General features: G+C 43.3%; 1 protein-coding gene and 1 long non-coding RNA gene across 2 annotated transcripts in view; one reads left to right on the top strand and one right to left on the bottom strand.

The window, feature by feature from the left end:
• Nucleotides 1-20,807, top strand: part of LOC309802031 — a 622,798-nt gene that overhangs the window by 144,973 nt on the left and 457,018 nt on the right. The gene's annotated exons all lie outside the window — the stretch shown is intronic.
• KCNK13 (potassium two pore domain channel subfamily K member 13) overlaps nucleotides 12,172-20,807 on the bottom strand; it is a gene marked incomplete at its 5' end in the record, with an annotated part of 123,080 nt that continues 114,444 nt past the window's right edge. Inside the window, one exon of the mRNA XM_082619940.1 lies at nucleotides 12,172-13,122. Within this exon, the coding sequence (XP_082476066.1) occupies nucleotides 12,230-13,122 (893 nt within the window). The 3' untranslated portion in view covers nucleotides 12,172-12,229. The remainder of the gene's footprint in view (nucleotides 13,123-20,807) is intronic.

Genomic DNA, 20,807 nt, shown 5'->3' with positions numbered 1-20,807 from the left:
CAGCTACCGCCCCTAGAGCAGAGGGAGAGTGGCTGAGGGAGACCTTGGACACTTAGAGGAGTGCTTGCCCCTCCCTCAGAACTGAGGTCCAGACCCCTGAGGCGAGAGTGTGCCATTTGGGGCATTCTCTCTGAAGCTTAACTGGAGGGGATTTCAGGGCTTAGGGTAGTTTCTGATTTTTGTCTGCTTTAGGCTCTGAGGTGTTTAATGGATGTGATGATGGTTAATGTTATGTCAACTTGGCTTGGGCAAGGTACCCTAATATTTGGTCCAACACCAGTCTGGATGTTGCTGTGGAGCTATTTTAAGATGAGATGAACCTTTATATTGGTAGATTTTGAGTAGAGCAGATGACTGTACAAAATGTGGGTGGGCCTCATCCAATCGGTTGAAGACCTCAAGAGAAAAAGACTGAGGTCCCTGGAGGAAGAGGGAGTTCTTCCTCTGGACTGTCTTTGATCTTGAGCTGCAACATCAACTCTTCCCTGGGTCTCCAGACTGTTAGCCGGCCCTGCAGATTTTGGGCTTGCTGGTCCCCACATGTGCATGAGCCAATTCCTTAAAAGAAATCTCTATGTATCTACACAACCTATGGGTTTCGTGTCTCTGCAGAACGCTGGCTAATACAACAGGCTGTGGCCTGCCCATCTTCCCCAGGTGGTGCCTCTCAGCTCATCACTCTCCTCTGTCCCATGTCTCTTCTCCAGGAGCATGAGGTGTTGATGCTGGTTGCTACCTTCCATTCCCACTAGATCGAGCTTAAGCGACTCACGGAGAGTTTAAAGGGTCCTTGCAGTTAGTGTAAAATCCCGGAGGACCCAGGGTGACCAAGAAGGAGAGAGATTCTAGTAAAGGAAAGAGAAGAGTCAGGACAGACTCTCCTTAGAGGAGGGAGAAAAAGAATTCCAGAAAAAGATGAGCAAGCAGTTTCCTTCAGCTCTAGACTTGTTCTCACCCCTGATTTCCCTTGCGCATGGGAGGTGCTCTTAAGTACTCAATGTTGGTTGCAGGACACAGTCTCTTTCCTTGCAGTCATGATCTTCCTTCTCCCTTTCTCACCTACCTGTGCCTTCAGCAGAGAGCTCTTTACTGCTCGTATCCATTCTCCCGGTCCTAGCTCCCAGCCCACCTCTTCCATGCGATCTCCCTGACTTGCTCAGTCCACATGGACACTCACCCCTTCCTGGTCACCCTGGAAATTTTTCAGATACTTTGTTTTCAACCCTTAGTTATATAAAGTGTGTTGAGTGTGTCCCTAAAGTCAGGGACTGACTGCCTGAGATTTGCTTTGTACATTCAAAGCAGCTCACACAGGGCAGGTCTTGATACTTACTAAATATTGAACTGACTTACAAGAGCCCGCGAGAAAGCAGAGATGAACATTTCCATTGTACGTGGAGAAGCAGATGGGGTGGTGCCCAAGTTCCCACACGCGTCAGAGAAAGTCAGGAATAAATCATGGGAACGGGTGCACCATGCAGGTTTTTGATTGCCTCAGTGGCCATCAGCCCAACCAAGCTGAATGCACAAAGCTCTGCTGCAATTTACAATCTCAGGTGTCCATGAATCTTTCTCAGCAAACCCGAAGCAGATCCTGCATCTTCTTTGAGGCCATGTCCTTTCTTCCTCCCACCTAACCCCACAAAGCAGTGGTTCTCGAACGTTAATGTGCTGAAGGACTGATTTTTACGGGGATGGTGGATGCATATTAAAATAAAAAATGCAGATTCCTTGGTCCCACCCATAGAGGTTCTGATTGAGAAGGTCTGAGGAAAGTCCTGAAAATCTGCATTAAAAACAATCTCCCTAGGGGATTATGGTGATTTTTGAGGAAGGTAGGACATACTGGACACATGGCTCCCACTGGCAGGGAATTCTGTAATAACTTAAATTCCAAGGCCAGCCTCTGGGAAGACTAAACAAAATTCACTCAGCAAATGTCCTAGGAATACAAAGAAATCTACCCAAGGACAACTATGAGATGATATTTTTAAAAAATCCCTTGCAAACAAAAAAGCACCATCTTCTGCCTAAATCCAGAATCATTACCTTCACCTAATAACCTGCAGGGAGCATAGTTTCCAGAGTAGTTATTTTAGTGTCTGGGAAATTCAAAATGATTAGAAATGGCTCTGAGATACAGAAGAAATTAATTTCTGGGAGCCACTGGGATTTGGCAACAGCAGAATAGCCTGATGGGGATGCAGGCTGGGTCCCAGGGAGGGTCTCTTTCCCATCCTTTATAGCTCATGCTCAGGAAAGCACTCTTTACTGGAAAAGATTGCCTGAAAAACTTGTTAAAATACAGATTGCTGGGCCCTACCCTCAGAGTTTCTGATTCTTTAAGTCAGGTTTGGGGCCTCAGATAGTTGCACTTCAAACTTCCCAGGTGCTGCTGTTAAGGCTGCCGATCTGACGACGACATTCCTAGAACTACAGCTTTACAGCAATGGCCAAGACCTGCTTAGGATGTGAGAACTGAACTGGAATCATGGGTGTACTATGCTCAAGTTACAGCCCACGCTGAACTGTGACTGGCTGTGTGCAAACTCGAGAAAGTCTTGGGTTTTTTCCTTCTAACTTTTTGAGATAATTTTAGACTTACAGTCAAGTTGTAAAAATAGTGCAGAGAGTTTCTATATACCTTTTATCCAGCTTCTTATTTAACATCTTACATAACCATAGAACAATCATCAAAACTAAGACTGTAACCTTGGTATAATACTATTAAGTAGACTATAGAATTTATTGAATGTCACCCCGGTCTGTCCACTAAAGTCTGTTTTATATTCCAGAATTCAATGCAGGATCCCACACGCATTTAGTTGTCATGCCTCTTTAGTCTTGTCTTTCACTGGCTTGAAATTTTTGAAGAATACTTGTCAGTTATTTTGTAGAATGTCCCTCTGTTTGGGTCTGTCTGATGCTTTCTCGTGATTAGATTGAAGTTACTGCAAAGGATGCTTTAGATGCTGCTCCCGTCTCGATGCATCATTTTAGGTGGCTCATGATATCTGTGACATCATGGTGTCACTGGTGACATTAACTCCGCTCAATTGATTTATGTGGTGTCTGCCAGAACTGTCCACTGTTAAGTGACTATTTTTCTTTTTGTAATGACTAAATATTTTGGTGGTTGGTGGAGATCCTTTGAGACTGCAAATATCCTGGTTCTTCTTAAACTTTTACCTCACTAATTTTAGCATCCATCTGTGGGTCTCACCTGCAGCAATTATTACTTTGGTGTTCTAATGGTAATTCACTATTTCCCTAATTTCCTCTACATTTACTAATTAGAATTCTTCTGTTTGGAAGAGTTGTTCCTTCTCTCCCATTGTTTTAAAATGTTAAAGAACTTTAAAAAACATTTCTTGAAGGGTAGGTTTGCTGGCAATGAATTCTCTAAGTTTTAGTTTGAGAAAGTATTTATTTCTCCTCCCCTTTTGAAAGATTTTTGATGGATATAGAATTCTGGATTGACAGGGGTTCTTTAAAAATTTTCAGCATTTTAAAGATGTCATACTATTGTCTTATGACAGCCATGGTTTATGATGAGACATCTGTCGTAATTTTTATCTTGTTTTTGTGAATGTAATGTTCTTTTTTTTCCTGCTTTCAAGATTTTTTGTCTTTTGTTTTCTGCAATTTGAATATGATATGCCTAGGTGTATGTGGTGTGTGTTTGTGTATTATATATGTGTGTGTGTGTGTTTATATCTAAAACTTGTTAGGTGTTCTATGAGCTTCTTGGATCTTGGCTTCTGTCATTAATTTTGGAAAATTCTCAGCTATTGGTTTTTCAAATATATTTTCTGCTCTGTTCTCATTGTTTTCTCCTGGGATTCCACTTATTCATGTGCTAGCCCATTTGATATTGTCCCAAAGCTCTTGCATGCCATTTTTTTTTTCATTCTTTCATCTCTTTGTGGTTTAGTTTGAGCAATTTCTATTGGCCTATCTTCAAGTTCGTGGATTCTCTTCTTGGCTGTGTCAGTCGACTGACGAGCCTGTCGAGGGCACTGTTTATCTCTGTTGCTATGTTTTTTATTTCTAGCATTTCTACTTGATTCTTAGAGTTTCCATCTCCCTACTGAAATTATCCATCCTGTGTTGCCTGATGTCCACTTTTTCCTCTTGAATCTTTAACATACTAATGATAGTTATTTTAAATTCCCTGCCAGATATTTTCTAACATCTGTTTCAAATCTGAGTCTGGTTCTGAAGATTGCTTTGTCTCTGGGGGAAGTTTTCTTTTTTGATGTTTTTTGCCTGCCTCATAATTTTTTTCTTGAAAGCTGGGCATCTTGTGTATGTCAGCAGAGACTAAGGCAGAGTTTTTATGCCTAGACACGAGCATGCTTTTCCTACTGATAAATGCTTAGTGTGGATGTTTGAATTAATCCAGTTAGGAGTTGGCCTGGACTTGAGGTTGGTGGTTGCTATGGTTACCCTCAGTGCTCCTCAGGCCTCACATTCCTGTATCAATGCCTCGTGTTTAGAATGAAACTTGATTTGTCAGAGCAAGGTTTTGTTTGATCTTGAATGTTAGGTCTTCTTCCTGCATCCTTCTGAGAGAGGGTCTCTTTGCACACTCTCATCTTCCTAGCAGTATGCCACTGATACCTGTCATCGGAAGCTCCTGAGCTCGATGGGGAGGACGTTGGGAGTGTTTGTGTTGTTCAGATTCAGCCTTAGTTTCAGAGAGGTGCCATGTCCTTGGGCATCAGGGGCATGTTCATCCCAGTCCTACTGCTTGTCCCCTGCCTGTGCCTTTTGGTGCAGCACATATTCCTGCCTCTCTCCCCAAAGCAGAGATGCTTTTTCTGTCCCCTTGCCCCCCTGCAGTGAGTTTTCACTCTGCCCTAAGGAGAGCAGATTTTGTTGCCCCACCTCCACTCCACATTAAGGCTTTTGTCCCATAGGGGAGACAGGAGAGAGAGGGTCCTGGTGGAGTTTCTCTCCCCACATGGCAGCCACTCCCCTCCCCTGGGTTTGCACCACAATGGACACTTTCTTGGAGCTCTTTTTGGTCTCTTCTGTGAGTGCTCAGTGGGGTTCATGGAGAAAAGATCTGCAAGAGGGTGTGGGCTCCTCCAGTTTCTGTGGCCCTTGGGGCTTCACACATCCCACGAGGCTAGAATCATCGTTCACCAGTTCATCAATTATTCTGGCTAAATGTTTCTACCCCAGCTAAGCGAGCACTTGCGTTTCCTCTTCTTTGGCAGATTATCTGTTTTTCCTCCTACTTTGGGCCAGTTGCTCTGCGACCTCAGCTCTCCAGTGATTTCCCACAAAGTGGAGAATTTGAAGCTCATCTGGCTCTTTTTCATTGTTTGGCTGGAGTGATGTTCCTTCCAGGTCTCCACATCTAGGGGCAGAGGTCAGAAATTTTATCAAGTCCTTACATTTTTCTGAGGCTCAGTTTCCTCATCAGAAATGTGGGAATGGTGATGCCTTCTTCACAGGACTGTCATCAGGATCAAGTGGCACATGGAACACATGGAAGCTCTTCAAAAAGTATAAAGATTATGCCAGGTAAGGTATTGTTCTTGTTAGATCATCCTTACTAATTATATACAGTAATTTCTGGAACCCAAGATAACAAGCTCCTCCTCAACAGGGGCTCTCAACCTGACTGCACATCAAAAGCACCAATGAAAATTGTGCAAAATATATTTCTGAGGTTCCAGCATCAGAGAATATTTTGCAGTAGGTGAGGAATGGAACCTGATAATCTGTTGTGTTAACAAAAGTCCTTAAAGGATGCTGATGCACAGCCAGGGATGAGAATTCCCATCTCATCTGGTACTTTCCATCCCACCTTATTAGCACACCACTGTATATCCAGGAAGCAGTAGCTAAATTTTTAAATGAGATGACAAGACAATCTATCAAACCACTAGGCTACTTTTTTTCCATACCAGAAGATTGAATCTTCTAGTACACTTTTTTGTTTAAATAAGGGGTGGGAATTTCCTCCTTGCTCCCCATGTGGTACATGGCTATAGATAACCCCATTCCTCTGGAGGCACAGAGAGTATGACATTGAGAATTTTTTCACGTACCTGTTGGCTGTTTGTCTGTCTTCTTTGGAAAAATGTTTATTCAGGTCCTCTGCCCATTTTAAAATCAGATTGATTTTTTTGCTGTTGAGTTGCATGAATTCCTTATACATTTTAGATATTATCCTCTTGTCAGATAGATGGTTTGCAAATAATTTCTCCTATTCTGTAGGTTGCCTTTTCATTTTGTTGATTATTTCTTTTGCTATGCAGAGCTTTTAAGTTTGATGTAGTCCCTCTTGTTTATTTGTGCCTTTATTGCTTGTCCTTTTGGTGTCATATCTAAAAAAATCATTGCCAAGACCAATGTCAAGGAGCTTTCCCCCTATGTTTTCTTCTAGGAGTTTTATGGTTTCAGTGTTTATGTATTTAATCCATTTTGAGTTAATTTTTGTGAGTGGTGTAAGATAAGGGTTTAGTTTTATTCTTTTGCTTGTGAATGTCCAATTTTCCCAGAACCATTTATTGAAGAGGCTGTCTTTTCTCTATTGAGTATTCTTGGCTCCCTAATCAAATATTAGTTGACTGCATATGCTTGGGTTTATTTCTGGGCTTTTGATTCTGTTCCATTGGTCCATGTGTTTGGTTTTATGCCAGTACCATACTGTTTTGATTACTATAGCCTGCAATATAGTTTGAAGTCAGAAAGCATGATGCCTCCAGCTTTGTTCTTCTAAGGATTGTTTTGACTATTTGGGGTCTTTTGTGGTTTCATACAAATTGTAGGGTTGTTTTTCTATTTCTTTGAAAAATGCCATTGGGATTTTGATAGAGGTTGCATTGAGTTTATAGATGGTTTGGGGTAGTATGGCAATTTTACCAATATTAATTTTTCTGACTCATTAACACAGGATATCTTTTATTTGTGTCTTTAATTTCTTTAATCAAAGTCTTATAGTTTTCAGTGTACAGATCTTTCAACTTGGTTAAATTTATTCCTAAATATTTTATTGTTTTTGATGCTAATATAAATGGGATTCTTTTATTTCTTCTTCAGATATTTCATTGTTAGTGTATAGGAACACAGCTGATTTTGTATCCTGCAACTTTACTGAATTCATTGATTAATTCTAACAACATTTTCTGTGCAGTCTTTTGGATTTTCCATATGTAAGATCATATCATCTGCAGAGAGAATTTTTACTTCTTCCTTTCTGATTTAGATGCCTTTTATTTTTTTTCTTACCTAATTTCTCTGGCTAGGATTTCCAGTACTATGTTGAATAGGAATGATGAGAGTGGGCATCCTTGTCTTGTTCCTGACCTTAAAAGATTTCAGCCTTTCACTGTTGAGTATGATGTTAGCTGTGGGCTTGTCATCTACAGCCTTTATTACGTTGTGGTACATTCCTTCTATACCCAATTTGTTGAGAGTTTTTTTTTTTATCGTGAAAGGATGCTGTATTTTGTCAAATTCTTTTTCTACATCTATTGAGATGACTCTATGATTTTTATCTTCAGCCTACTGGTCGTGTATCACATTTATTGACTTGTGAATGTTAAACTGTCATTGCATCCTAGGGATAAATCCCACTTGGTCATAAAAGAATGTATTACATTATGTCATATAGGAAGGAGGAAACTTCCTTTCTTTCCAAATCTTGGAATAAAATGGGCTCTTCTAGAAGCTAGTTTTGTTTTTCCTTTGGCTTCTGAAATGCTGTGACTTATCATCCTTCACTTCCAAGGGCTTAGGGACCATAGTCTTGATGATGAGAGCCTAGACCCAGATCACTTCATTTACCTGGTTCAGTGATGCCGCAACGCAGATACAACCGTTCCCACATTAACAATGAGGAAACTAGGCTTTAAAACATTAAGTAATTTTCCCATATTCATATAGCCAGAACGTGACAAAGCCAAACTTCAAACCCAGTCTGTAAAATTTTTTTTTTTTTTTTTTTTGGTATGTGGGCTTCTCACTGTTGCGGCCTCTCCCATTGCGGAGCACAGGCTCTGGAGACGCAGGCCCAGCGGCCATGGCTCATGGGCCTAGCCACTCTGTGGCATGTGGGATCTTCCCAGACTGGGGCACGAACCCGTGTCCCCTGCATGGGCAGGCGGACTCTCAACCACTGCACCACCAGGGAAGCCCTGTATAATGTTAACTTACTTATTCTCTAACCTACTTCAATCTGAACCCCAGTTAATTTTTATGTGAAGTGTGATTATTTCTCTCTCTTATTTCAGAAAAGATTAAAGGCAGTTTGAAGATAAGTACCCTCCCTACTTTGCAATGTGGTTATGAAAGTCAAAATATTACAACTGTGAATGGATAAGCCTTAAAAGTTATAAAATTCTAGCAAAATCCAAGATATTACAGCTTTCCCAGAACAATCTACTGTGTCAAATCATTCAATTGGCTCAGCTAATACTAAAATAAAAGGACTCAGTGGAACAGAAATAAAGGCATTGTGGTCTTTTGGTTTAGTATAAAACCATCACCAAGAGTGACACCATTTAATAAATGAGAACAGTTAATGAAGCGCAGTGTGGCAAGTGCTGGGTGGCAGGTGCAAGAAGAGAACAAAATCCTTCCCTGTTGGATGTAATGTCCCCCCACCCCCACAGCACATGGACCACCAGAACCCACTGCATTTGCAGCTCCTCAGAGGCCACAAAGCCCTGCCCTGAGCATCTCCTCATTTGATCTAGTGTTGCTACAGTTTCCACATCACAGGTACAGAGGGAATGGGACACAGTGAGGTTGAGAGACCTGCCCACTGTCTCTCACATTAGAACTACTGGGCCTGGTGTTCAAATCCAAGAACTGTTCTTTACCACGTGGGGGGCATGACCTCAGAAACTGTGCTGTACTTTGTTACTTTTATGTAGCCCCCCCAATGTGGGATGTGCACCAATGATTTGGGTGGAACATGAGATGATTTTAGGGGCCCTCAGGCTTGGAATGAATTAACACTGAACCGTACGGTGAGGAAGTTACTCCCTTCCCGATTCTCTTCCTGTCCTTTCATTACATCATGAAGAGAGTCTCTGTTTGGTGCTAATGAGTCTTTATAACAACTGCCCCACATTTGCCAATCTCCGTTTTTAACCAAGAGAGGAAAGATCTTGGGATTCAAGCCTTTACTAGGATATGGGATCTTGTTAGAATTTAATAACATAGTTTTATCTTCATTATATTGATTTTTGCAATGACTCTATTTTCTGTTTATGGCAAGTGATATGAGTCTTCTGTTTAGGTAGTGAGACAAAGTTTCTTTTTAAACAAAACTAATTAAAATTGAGTTGATTAAAATATTAAGAAGATACTATTTCAGGTAGGATGGAGATATAACAAAACTTGTGCAAGTGTGTGGGATGACGGTCACTTGAGAAACTTGATGGTCACTTGGGTCTTGGCTTTGAGATCCCTGCATTCAAGGCCAGTTCACATTTATAGTGTCACAGAGAGCTCAAGATGGCCAGCTGTGAGCCCAGCCATGGATGAAGCCTGACCACCTCATGATGCTGAGTCAGTATGTCCTTTATCACTCTGGGGAGTCTCTGGGTTCCTAAACAGAAGAACCTGGGCCAACCTAAAGGTCACACAGTGGCAGTTCAGAGAGAACAGAATAGAGAGAACTGGTCAGGAGGGCTAGAGACATGCTGAGTGGGGACAAAGGTAACAAGAGAAAATAGCAGTAAATGTTCTTACTCTAGTGAAGACGTGAGGACCCCTTTGGAAACATGATGAAAACCCTGAAGCTTGTTACCTAGGAAATTGCACATGTGTGTTTCCGCTCACGTTCGTGTACGCATACATAACAATATTAGGGGATTTGTGGGCTCCAGGTTTTGAACTCCAGCTTTGATATTTCTATCTAGAAATTCTCTTATTGACCAACTCACACCTAAGGGTAAGTATAAAGAGGTTTATCTAAACAAAGATTCCTAGTTTTGTAATTTTTTTGGCATGTTACTCCCATCCATCTATCCATCCATCCTAAATGCATTGCACTTTTCTCTCCTTACACTGGTTCTCAAGTGTGTCCACCAGGGAACCCCCAACCTAGAGGAGAACAAACTCATCCTCTGAGACTCTGAGAAGACTTAGAAAGCTCATCATAAGATCACAAATGTTTTTCATGTTTAGCTTAAAAGTTTATGCCAATTTTGGGACCTACTTAAATAGATGTGTTTTGACATAACATCTCTCTGCAAAAATCATTTAGTAAAACTTACCCTCCAGGAAGATGAGGCTTGCTTATACTGATGCTCCTTGGCCTCTTGGTACACCTGCGAGATCTCTAGGGACCCAGGTTAGAGAAGCAAGGCCTTGCTTCGTGCCAGTCCTTGTACCAGGAATGTGGAGATCAAGAAATCCCCTAGGGACAGGGACACAGATGCTCTCCCCATCCCCACAGTGCCTCGTGCAGGGCAGAGCCCCCAGGGAGCTCAGTTTATGATCAGAAGTTCCTAACAAGGGTTTTTCAGTAGCTCCAGGCTGCTGCCCTGTAAGAGCGATACAAGGTAATGGTTGAAGATCTCTGACTTTGGAGCTTCACAGCCCTAAGTTCAAAGCCCAGCCCTGCTGTTTATCACACTTTGGCTCTAGGGCACTCCTGGTACCGTAAAGAAAATATCTGAGTTTGCCAGCTGGAAGAAAAGTCAACTCAGCCTGGAGAGGGAGTTGTTGGGGGTGTTCTGAGGCTGGGTAGAGCATGCGTGAAGAGCCCAGACTTCATCAGAGACCTGGGCGCTTCTCCTAGCTGCATCTCATCGGCTCTGAGCATTCAGACAAGGAGCAATCCCCGCGTGCCTCTGTTTCCTTGTGTCAAAAACAAGGGGGTTGAATGGGATGGTTCCTAAGGTTCCTTCCAGCCTGATGCTTTCTGCTCAACAGCTCAGTTTCACTGGGCAGAGCTTTTCTGCTTTATCTTCTTTATGGCACCCATCTTTCTTCCTCATTTCTGAAAGTGCCTTTTGGACACCATTCTCATCTTATAAAAACGGCAGCTATCTCTTATGAACTCTGCTCTCATCCCCCCAGATCTTCTCTCCTGCGTAGATGAAGAAGATCAACAGCTCTTGCTCCTAGCATGGACCGCTTTAACAACATGGGAGGTTATGTAATTAGACCTGTTACAATACCACAAGGCAGAACTGAAACGGATTAGACAAGATAAGCCAAGTTTCATTATCTGGTCTAGAATATTTCTCCAGCCAAGAATCCAAGATGATGTCCACATTCCTAAAAGTTAACTTCCTGTTTCCTTTTTCTCTGAGTGCAATAAGCACCTGTTTAATTAGGCACCCTCCCCCCAATGTCCTTAATGAGCACTCATGTAATCTTCGTTAATAAAATGAGGATTTATTAAACTTTTGATTCTAATAAATAGTCAGCCATTATCTTTGCAATGGGCCCCAAGCCCTGGTAAAAATGAAGTGGTCTCTGGGACCATTCAAAGGGTCCATTCAACAGAGCTTAACGTGTTAAGAATAGAGCTTAACACGTTAAGCTCTATTCTTTAGTGACAAGAGTGAGTCTTCCCACCACCATGCCTCAGTTTAAACGCCTGAAGCTGAATTTTGTTTTCTTACGACACTGAGGTCCCACAGACACCTTAGTCAAGCATTAAGAGCTTAAAAATAAAAGAAAGGAAAAGCAAAAATAGAGAGGCAGGTATAAAGAGGAACAGATGCTTTCCCTAGCCATGGCCCCATGGATGAATCTGCCCAGAAGGAAGCCCAGCAAAAAGAAAGTCCAGTCACATTCTCAAATAGTTCCCACCCTCCCCCTTTGTTGAAGGGACTAAGAGAGGCAGTGAATTCAGCTGTTCAGAGTTCCAGGGGAAAATCAGGATCTTCAGGATTTTTATTTCCAAATGAAGAATAGAGCAGCAGGAAATCAAGGCTTAAGGAAGCCCTCCCTCTCTTAGGCAGTTAAAACCCTGGAGCAAGGTGGGTAAAGGAGACAATGTGATGCCTTAGACTGCCTTTGTGGTTCATTTTTAAAAGACTGAATTTAGACTTAAAGAATAAAGATAAGGAGAAAGGCATCGAGGCTGCAGGTTCCCGCAGCCCTGGGAAGTGGCTGTTTGCTGGAGACAAGAAGATGAGATTTCTCAAGCAGGGCTCCAGGCTAGAAGGAACAGAATGAACCCAGCCAGGGCACAGAGCTGAGTTGGGTGACAGTACCCTCGTTGTCCATTCTCTCCTTGCCCCTACCTGTCCCCACTGGTCTCTGCCAGCCTGTTGTTCATTATTGCAAAGGCTCCTATCCCCCCTGAGAATTCATCGTCCAGCGACAGAGTGCTGGTCTGGTGGGGGCAGCCATTGGCCGTTTCGGACAGCTGCTTCTGGAGGATGGCTAGTGAGACCTTGTTGGCCGCCAAGAAGTCCTTCATGGAGATCATCTCACCCGAGAGACGCCGCCCATCCATGTCACTCTCTATGACTCCATCCGTTTCTATGGAGATGTTGCACTGGTTCTGGACAGTGCCTGGCATCACCACATTCCTCCGGGACTGCAAGAGTCTTCTTTGGCATTGTTGGCAGCACCCGCCATCCATCTTCCTCAGGATCCAGTTCATGGACTGCTTAATGAGGATGGAGATGACATTGAACAAGGAATAGATGCAGCAGACGCCCATGAGGATGAAGACAAAGTTGGCGAAGCGGTAGAGGCCCTGGCTAGCATACCGGGTGTTCTGGCTGCTGACGAGGTCCCCAAAGCCAATGGTGCTGAAAGCCACAAAGCAGAAGTAGAGTGCATCGAAGTAGCTCCATCCTTCCACGGAGGTGTACATGGCGGACGCGCAGCAGGAGATGAGGAGGGAGGCCATGCACAGGATCAGCATGACATAGTACACGGAGGGCTTCCAGCCAGCCGAGCTGTCCACCTCACCCTTCCCCGGGTTCTTCAGGCTCTGCTGGGGCAAGGCGCCCCGCCTCTGGAGCTGCCGCTGGTGGCACGATTTCATGATGCAGGCGATGATGGTGATCAGGCGCTCCAGGAAGAGATTGAAGAACAAGATGGTGCTGGAGCACCCGAGGAGGCCATAAAAGATCAGAAAGGTTTTCCCTTCTACTGTTGCTGGAGTCGTCATCCCAAACCCTGCAGGAGACAAAAATCAGAGGAGAGTGAGGGACATCTTTGCCGTGAATGGGGTCAGTCTTGGCTTTGATGGCTGGCAAAGGATCTGAAGAAACAGTTTCGTAAAAGCACTCTGTGCTAGCCTTTCTAGGAACGAGAGGGAGAATTCTGACTCGCTTTTGAAGACACTAAGTGTTGTTCAGAGCTGGGCTGCTCAAAGCCCATATGGTTCTACAGTGCCAATCAGAAAAAGGTACCTCTTCCTCTAAGTGGATACCACCAGTGACAGTGGCTTGGTGATGAGAATCTGGGCTGGATTTCAGCCTCCCCTCCCAATTCTGATAGATGTCCTCGTACAGCAGATAACCTGAATGACCATACTTAACAGACGTTGTTCAGAGAGATAAACAAAGGCTCATACAAAGAAAAGTCTTACAGAATTCACTTATTCTATAAACACTTATTGGATGCCATTCCAGGAATGGGGAATAGTACTGTGGAAAAAGAGAGACCTTGGGCTTCCTTGGTGGCGCGGTGGTTGAGAGTCCGCCTGCCGATGCAGGGGACACGGGTTCATGCCCCGGTCCGGGAAGATCCCACATGCCACGGAGCAGCTGGGCCCGTGAGCCATGGCCACTGAGCCTGCGCGTCTGGAGCCTGTGCTCCGCAGCAGGAGAGGCCACAACAGTGAGAGGCCCGTGTACCGCAAAAAAAAAAAAAAAAAAAAAAAAAAAAAAAAAGATAGATCTGGTCCCTGCCTTCACAGAGTTCTAATGTAGTGAAGTGATTACTATGTTTTGTAATAAATGTTGTGATAAGCGTGGTGCTGGAGAATGTTCAGGGTCTTATGGGAGCTATTAAGAGGGAAACCTATCTCAGACTTGGGGTCTAGGAAGACTAAACAGGGAGAACCTAAAGCTAAAGAGGAGTTAGGCAGGGCAAGGAGGGTGCATGTGTGTGTGTGCATGTGCATGTGTATATGTGTGTGTGAGTGTGCGTGGTGCTGGTGATGTTTCAGGCAGAGAAAGAGCACATGCCAGCATATACGGAAATGAACAATTTGCTCAAGATTTTCCCATCTTTAAACAAAACTCTCATGCTTTGGGAGTGGTAACTGATGTGTTAGTTGTTAGAGTTTGAGAACATATAAAAAGTCTCTCTTGCCTTTGTCTCTTACTGTTCACAGTTTTGACTTTCTTGACCTTTCTACCCCTACACACAGATATGTTAGTAAGAATACCAACTGTAGGACAGTGGACATCACTAAGAAAAAGGAGAAATGGAAGAAAAATACACTCAGTATTTCTCACTCAGGGGCACTAATCTTCAGCCCACTGTGAGGGACACGAATTTCTTCCAAGCAAATGATTCAGTAAACATGAGGAGGCTGATTTGTTTGAGGGGATGGGCATCAAAGTCCTTCTGAAAATAAACACCATCTGAAAAATAAGTACTCATCATGCCACCCTGGGTTCAGATTTTTTATTCAAGTCAAACCTCCTTCTTTGTATTTTTTCTTTATTATCAAGCTCAGTTTCCTACCGAGGCCGCCTCATTGGGATCTCTAGGATTCACCCATTATCCTCTTTCCTGATAACACCCTGCTATCATCAAGCCAACACTTTTCTTTGCTGCCACAGCTCAGCTCCTGGCTGCCTCTCAGTGCATCCTGGGACGTGGTCAGATCAGACCTCGCGATTTGTGAGCCTCTGGGATTATGACTTCCTGCTCCCTCATGTGGAGCCAACGGGCCACCTTTCCCAAACACCTAGGTGTGCATACTGTGTTACCATTTAGTTTTCCAAGTAAATTCAATTTTCCTTTCTCAGCATACAAGGGTCTATCTAGGGTAGGAAATTAACAATATATAGCCAAGAGCCTGCAGGAAGATACTGATTGCTTTTTAGCTGGATGGCATGGAGTGGAATGGGTGATCAGGTAAGGAAGGAGTGAGGGACAGGGAATGATTCCACTGGGAGTTACAGTCCTGGCCCTTAATGGTAGAGAGAAAGTCAGACCATCATCTCTTCTCTGGGAACTCTTGTTTTGAAAATTAAAGGCCTTTAGTGACTCTTGGCAGTATAGGTTTCATTTATTAGATATCTTCATTATGATGTAAGGAAATTCTCTCTTTGCTGTCTTTTCTCTTGTTAGTAACTTTAATTCTTATCGCCAAGCCTGAGTTGCAATGAGGCAGTTGAAGTAGTGGAGAATTAAGAAAAAACTTACGGAGTTTAAGGACTGAGCTGAGAGCAGTGTCTTTTTCTACCCAGTCTGAAGAACATGGAGGAGTGACCAAGGTGTGGAGTGATTAGTTCCTGATCACTTAGGGCTGTGGGGGGAACCTCCTCTGGCTCAGTGAATTCCTGAAACCAGTAAAGCTTGTGAATGCTTCTGCACTAAGAAGATATAAAAATGAAAGCTGGAGCCCTTGCCCCAAAGCTGTAAGGCTAGCAGAGAACTGCAGCTGTCTTCATTGAAACAGAACTGAGGCAACACGCAGGAAAAAGGAGAAATGTTTATCTGCAGCCATTTATTGACCCAACAACATTCCAAAAAAAGGATAAAGTTATTGAAAATAGGGAAGGCCCAAAATACCCTGAGAAAACCATAATTCAAAAAGACACATGCACCCCAATGTTCATTGCAGCTCTATTTACAGTAGGCAGGACATGGAAGCAACCTAAATGTCCATCAACAGAGGAATGGATAAAGAAGATGTGGCACATATATACAATGGAATATTACTCAGCCATAAAAAGGAACGATATTGGGTCATTTGTAGAGACGTGGATGGACCTGGAGTCTGTCATACAGAGTGAAGTAATTCAGAAAGAGAAAAACAAATACCGTATATTAACGCATATATGTGGAATCTAGAAAAATGGTACATATGAACCTATTTGCAGGACAGGAATAGAGATACGGACATAGAAAATGAACATGTGGACACGGTGGGGAAGAGGGGATGGGATGAATTTGGAGATTGAGATTGATATATATACACTACCATGAGTGAAACAGATAGCTAGTGGGAACCTGCTACATAGCACAGGGAGCTCAGCTGGGTGCTCTGTGATGACCTAGATGGGTGGGATGGGGGGTGGGGTGGGAGGGAGGTCCAAGAGGGAGGGGATATATGTATACATATAGCTGATTCACTTTATTGTGCAGTGGAAACTAACCAACATTGTAAAGCAACTATACCCCAATAAAAAACAACAATAACAATAAAAAACAATACAACAGGGCAGCTCATTTTTTGAGCTGTATTTGTTAAATTTAAAAATATATTTAAAAAAAGGGAAGGCCCAGAGGTAACAACAGGTGTATATGTGGAGGAGTGAGGGGAGGCATTTGCCAACAATCAGAGAGCTTTCTTGTGTAACACAAGACTCAAGTGGGCAAATGTTTTCTTTTACAAAATCTTCCTCTGATCCCAGAAGGAGCTGAATGATTTTCCTCTTGGAGAGCAAAGAAGCAGGAGTAATGAGTAGCTCCCAGTCAAAGGTAAGAACAATTATTTACTGAGCATCTGTTAAGGTCAGGGGCAGCACTAGGTGTCTGGGCCACACAATGATGGCCTGGACAAGGTCCTTGGCCTCCAGGAGCCCATCACCCAGGCTGCGACAGATAAACTGCTGTCTACAGAACAAGGCAGAGTGACTCAAGGGCCAAAGTAAAGGCACAGTGGTGCTATCCTGGCTTCAGGGTCCCAAATGCAGCCTCACTTGGGATGAATGACTGGGATCCATGTAGGTGTGTGGCTGAAGCCAGCTGACAAGCTTGATAAGATGATTTTTTTTCCAATGACTGAGACTTCTAGTGATTTTGCAACATGTTCCAGGGATTTAAAATCTCTATATGCTATCTTGTTTGTTTGGTTTTAAAACATTCAATTTTATGAAAGAAAGGACAACCTGTGGCTTTTGATTACCTACACTATTTGCTTGATCAGTACCATCTTTCCAATCAGCAAAATGACAGAAGATGGCACAAGTGATGTTATTCATAGAAGCAACGGGAGACAGCTTCCTAATATTCGCAGTTAGAGGTGTTGCCATAGGTTTTACTACTCTCAGAGCTTAAAAGTGGGTCAGCTAATAATGCAGGCTTTTTCACAGAAAGTCTCCCACTTTTTTGAGTCCCATAATACTGAGCATTACGGATCCCTTGGATTGGGAATAATAAGCCTCAGGGTCCTCCTTAGTGGAGGAAAAGGACACAGGCATTATCAAAGGCCTGCTCTCTGCCAGGTATCACTGACTCCTAATACCCAGGCCCGCTCCCGGGTGTACAGGTGTAAAGCCAGAGTTAGAACCTAGATTTATCTTGTCTCCCAGGCTTGTGATCTTTCCACCTGCCTATGCTACGTGAGTGAAACCACTGTCAGGTGTACACACTGTAAGTAGAACTGAGAGAGGGAAATTAACCAAGCGTCTAAGTTCCGTGCTTTACATAGACACCCAGACTGCAGTAGCTGCCAGGTCTGGTACCAAAATCAGGGGATCGGCTGAATCAGAAGCTGAAGCCCTAGAGTCTTCACTTACATCTCTGAATGTACGTGTGCCTCTCCCAATGGGTGATGCCATTAAATCGGTTTAAAAAACTTGTTACGGGCTTCCCTGGTGGCGCAGTGGTTGAGAGTCCACCTGCTGATGCAGGGGACACGGGTTCGTGCCCCGGTCCGGGAAGATCCCACATGCCGCGGAGCGGCTGGGCCTGTGAGCCATGGCCGCTGAGCCTGCGCGTCTGGAGCCTGTGCTCCACAACGGGAGAGGCCGCAAAAAAACAAAAAAAACAAAAAAACCAAACGTGTTACACCCCATGCATTCGGTCTCTTTGTATGTCATAGGCACACAAATGAATCTGACTGTCACAGGTGGTGCTTTCCAATACACAGCTTCTTTCCTGTGCTTCAAGCCTGAAGTCTTCTGATTTGTGTCCAGCCCCTGAGTCTGGGGGCAGATGAGCTAGCTGACTGGGGATCAAGGGCACCTAAGTTTGGTTTGGAGGCCAAGGGAGCTCGCCTGGCAGTCTACTTCGGCCGAGCTCCCTTGGCCATTTCAGATCTGTTTTAATGTGCTCCTGGGACCAAACCAGGCTCCCTGGTGTCCTTGGGGCCAGGAATGAAGCAATTAGGCACTGCCAGCGTCCCAGTCAACGCCAAAAGAGCCCTTCACTTAGACCATGAAGAGAGGAGAATAGGTCTGCCGTCTCCCACCCTTTTATGCGTATAGTGCCAACTACATATTCTTTCAAAAAATTAGTCAAGGTGAAAAATCAAAAAGCTTTGCGTTATATTTTTCAAATATACACAGAGGTAGAGAGACTACTATAATAAGCCCTCCTTTCCCAGTTTCAGCAACTGTCAAGATCTTGCCAATCATGTTTCTTCTATCCCACCCTACCCACTTTTTTTTTTTTTTGCGGTACGCGGGCCTGTCACTGTTGTGGTCTCTCCCGTTGCGGAGCACAGGCTCCGGACGCGCAGGTTCAGCGGCCATGGCTCACGGGCCCAGCCGTTCCGCGGCATGTGGGATCTTCCCAGACCGGGGCACGAACCCGTGTCCCCTGCATCAGCAGGCGGACTCACAACCACAGCGCCACCAGGGAAGCCCCCTCACCCTACCCCTTTTATTTGCTGGAATTTTTTAAAGTAAATCCCAGACAGCATGCCATTTCATCCATTAATAATGATGCATCTGTAACTGACAAGGACTTTGTTTTCCCAGTATAACCACTATGTCATTATCACACCTAACAAAATTAACACTAACTCTCTTTTTTTTTTTTTTGCGGTACACGGGCCTCTCACTGTTGTGGCCTCTCCCGTTGCGGAGCACAGGCTCCGGATGCGCAGGCTCAGTGGCCATGGCTCACGGGCCTAGCCGCTCCGCAGCATGTGGGATCTTCCCGGACCGGGGCACGAACCCTTGTCTCCTGCATCGGCAGGCGGACTCTCAACCACTGCGCCACCAGGGAAGCCCAACACTAACTCTTCAACACCAATACCCAGTCCATATTTCAGTCTCTCAAAAATATATTTTTACAGACTATCTGTATGAATCAGGATCCTAACAAGGTCCATGCAGTATATCTTTTAAGTCTCTTGCATTTGTTAACAGTCTCCCTTTTCATTTTTTTTTATGCCATTGACTTGTTGGGCAAATGTGTCCTGTAGACTTAAATCATATTTTTTTCCAGAAACATTTGGGGAAAAATGTATATTATGAGAGTGACTTCAGATGCAGTAGCAAATCTCAAACATTGCATGGGGACATACAAATTGGCATAAACTGTTTAGAAAGCAATTTGGGAATATGCATCAGACATCTTAAAAATATTTATATCTTTCTCTCTGTTTTTTTTATTTTTAGGAATATATCCCTCAAAGTATTAGAAATGTGACGAATTATGTACAGTGATGTCACCCTGTCTTTACTTTTAATAATGAAAATCTTTAGCAACCTAAGTGTCAGATAACAGGGCAAGGACTAAATAAAAGTAGCCATTAAAATGAAGCCATTAAAATTACACATACATAACAGAACTAATACAAATAATCCTAAAATCTATATGCAACCATAAAAGACCCAGAATTGCCAAAGAAATCCTGAGGAAAAAAAGAACAAAGCAGGAGGCAAAACCCTCCCAGACTTCAGACAATACCGCAAAGCTACAGTAATCAAACAGCGTGGTACTGGCACAAAAACAGACATAGGGATCGATGGAACAGAATAGAGAGCCCAGAAATGAACTCACACACCTACAGTCAATTAATCTTTGGCAAAGGAGGCAAGAATATACAATGGGGAAAAGACAGTCTCTTCAGCAAGTGGTGTTGGGAAAGTTGGAAAGCCGCATGTAAATCAATGAAGTTAGAACACACTCTTATACCCTACACAAAAATAAACTCAAAATGGCTTAAAGATTTAAATATAAGACATGACACCATAAAACTCCTAGAAGAGAACACAGGCAAAATATTCTCTGACATAAATCATACCAATGTTTTCTTAGGTCAGTCTCCCAAGGCAATAAAAATAAAAGCAAAAATAAACAAATGGGACCTAATCAAACTCATAAGCTTTTGCACAACAATGGTAAACAAAAGGAAAAGACAACCTACGGACTGGGAGAAAATACTGCAAATGATGCGACCAATAATGGCTTAATTTCCAAAATGTAACAGCTCATACTACTCAGTAATAAAAAAACAAACAACCCAGTCGAAAAAATGGGGAGAAGACCTAAATAGACATTTCTCCAAAGAAGACATACAGATCGCCAATAGACACATGAAAAGATGCTCATCGTTGCTAATTATTAGAGAAATGTAAATCAAAACTACAGTGAGGTACCACCTCACACCGGTCAGAATGGCCATCATTAGAAGTCTACAAATAACAAAGTGAGAGAGTGGCATGGACATATATACACTACCAAACATAAAATAGATAGCTAGGGGGAAGCAGCCGCATAGCACAGGGAGATCAGCTCTGTGCTTTGTGACCACCTAGAAGGGTGGGATAGGGAGGTGGGAGGGAGGGAGACGCAAGAGGGAAGAGATATGGGAACGTATGTATATGTATAACTGATTCACTTTGTTATAAAGCAGAAACTAACACACCATTGTAAAGCAATTATACTCCAATAAAGATATAAAACAAAAAGTCTACAAATAATAAGCGCTGGAGAGGGCG

Source organism: Mesoplodon mirus, assembly GCF_964341445.2.
Source record: "Mesoplodon mirus genome assembly, chromosome: 4".
Taxonomy (NCBI): domain Eukaryota; kingdom Metazoa; phylum Chordata; class Mammalia; order Artiodactyla; family Ziphiidae; genus Mesoplodon; species Mesoplodon mirus.
The sequence above is the reverse complement of the archived record's forward strand: the minus strand, read 5'-3'. Positions and strand labels throughout refer to the sequence as shown.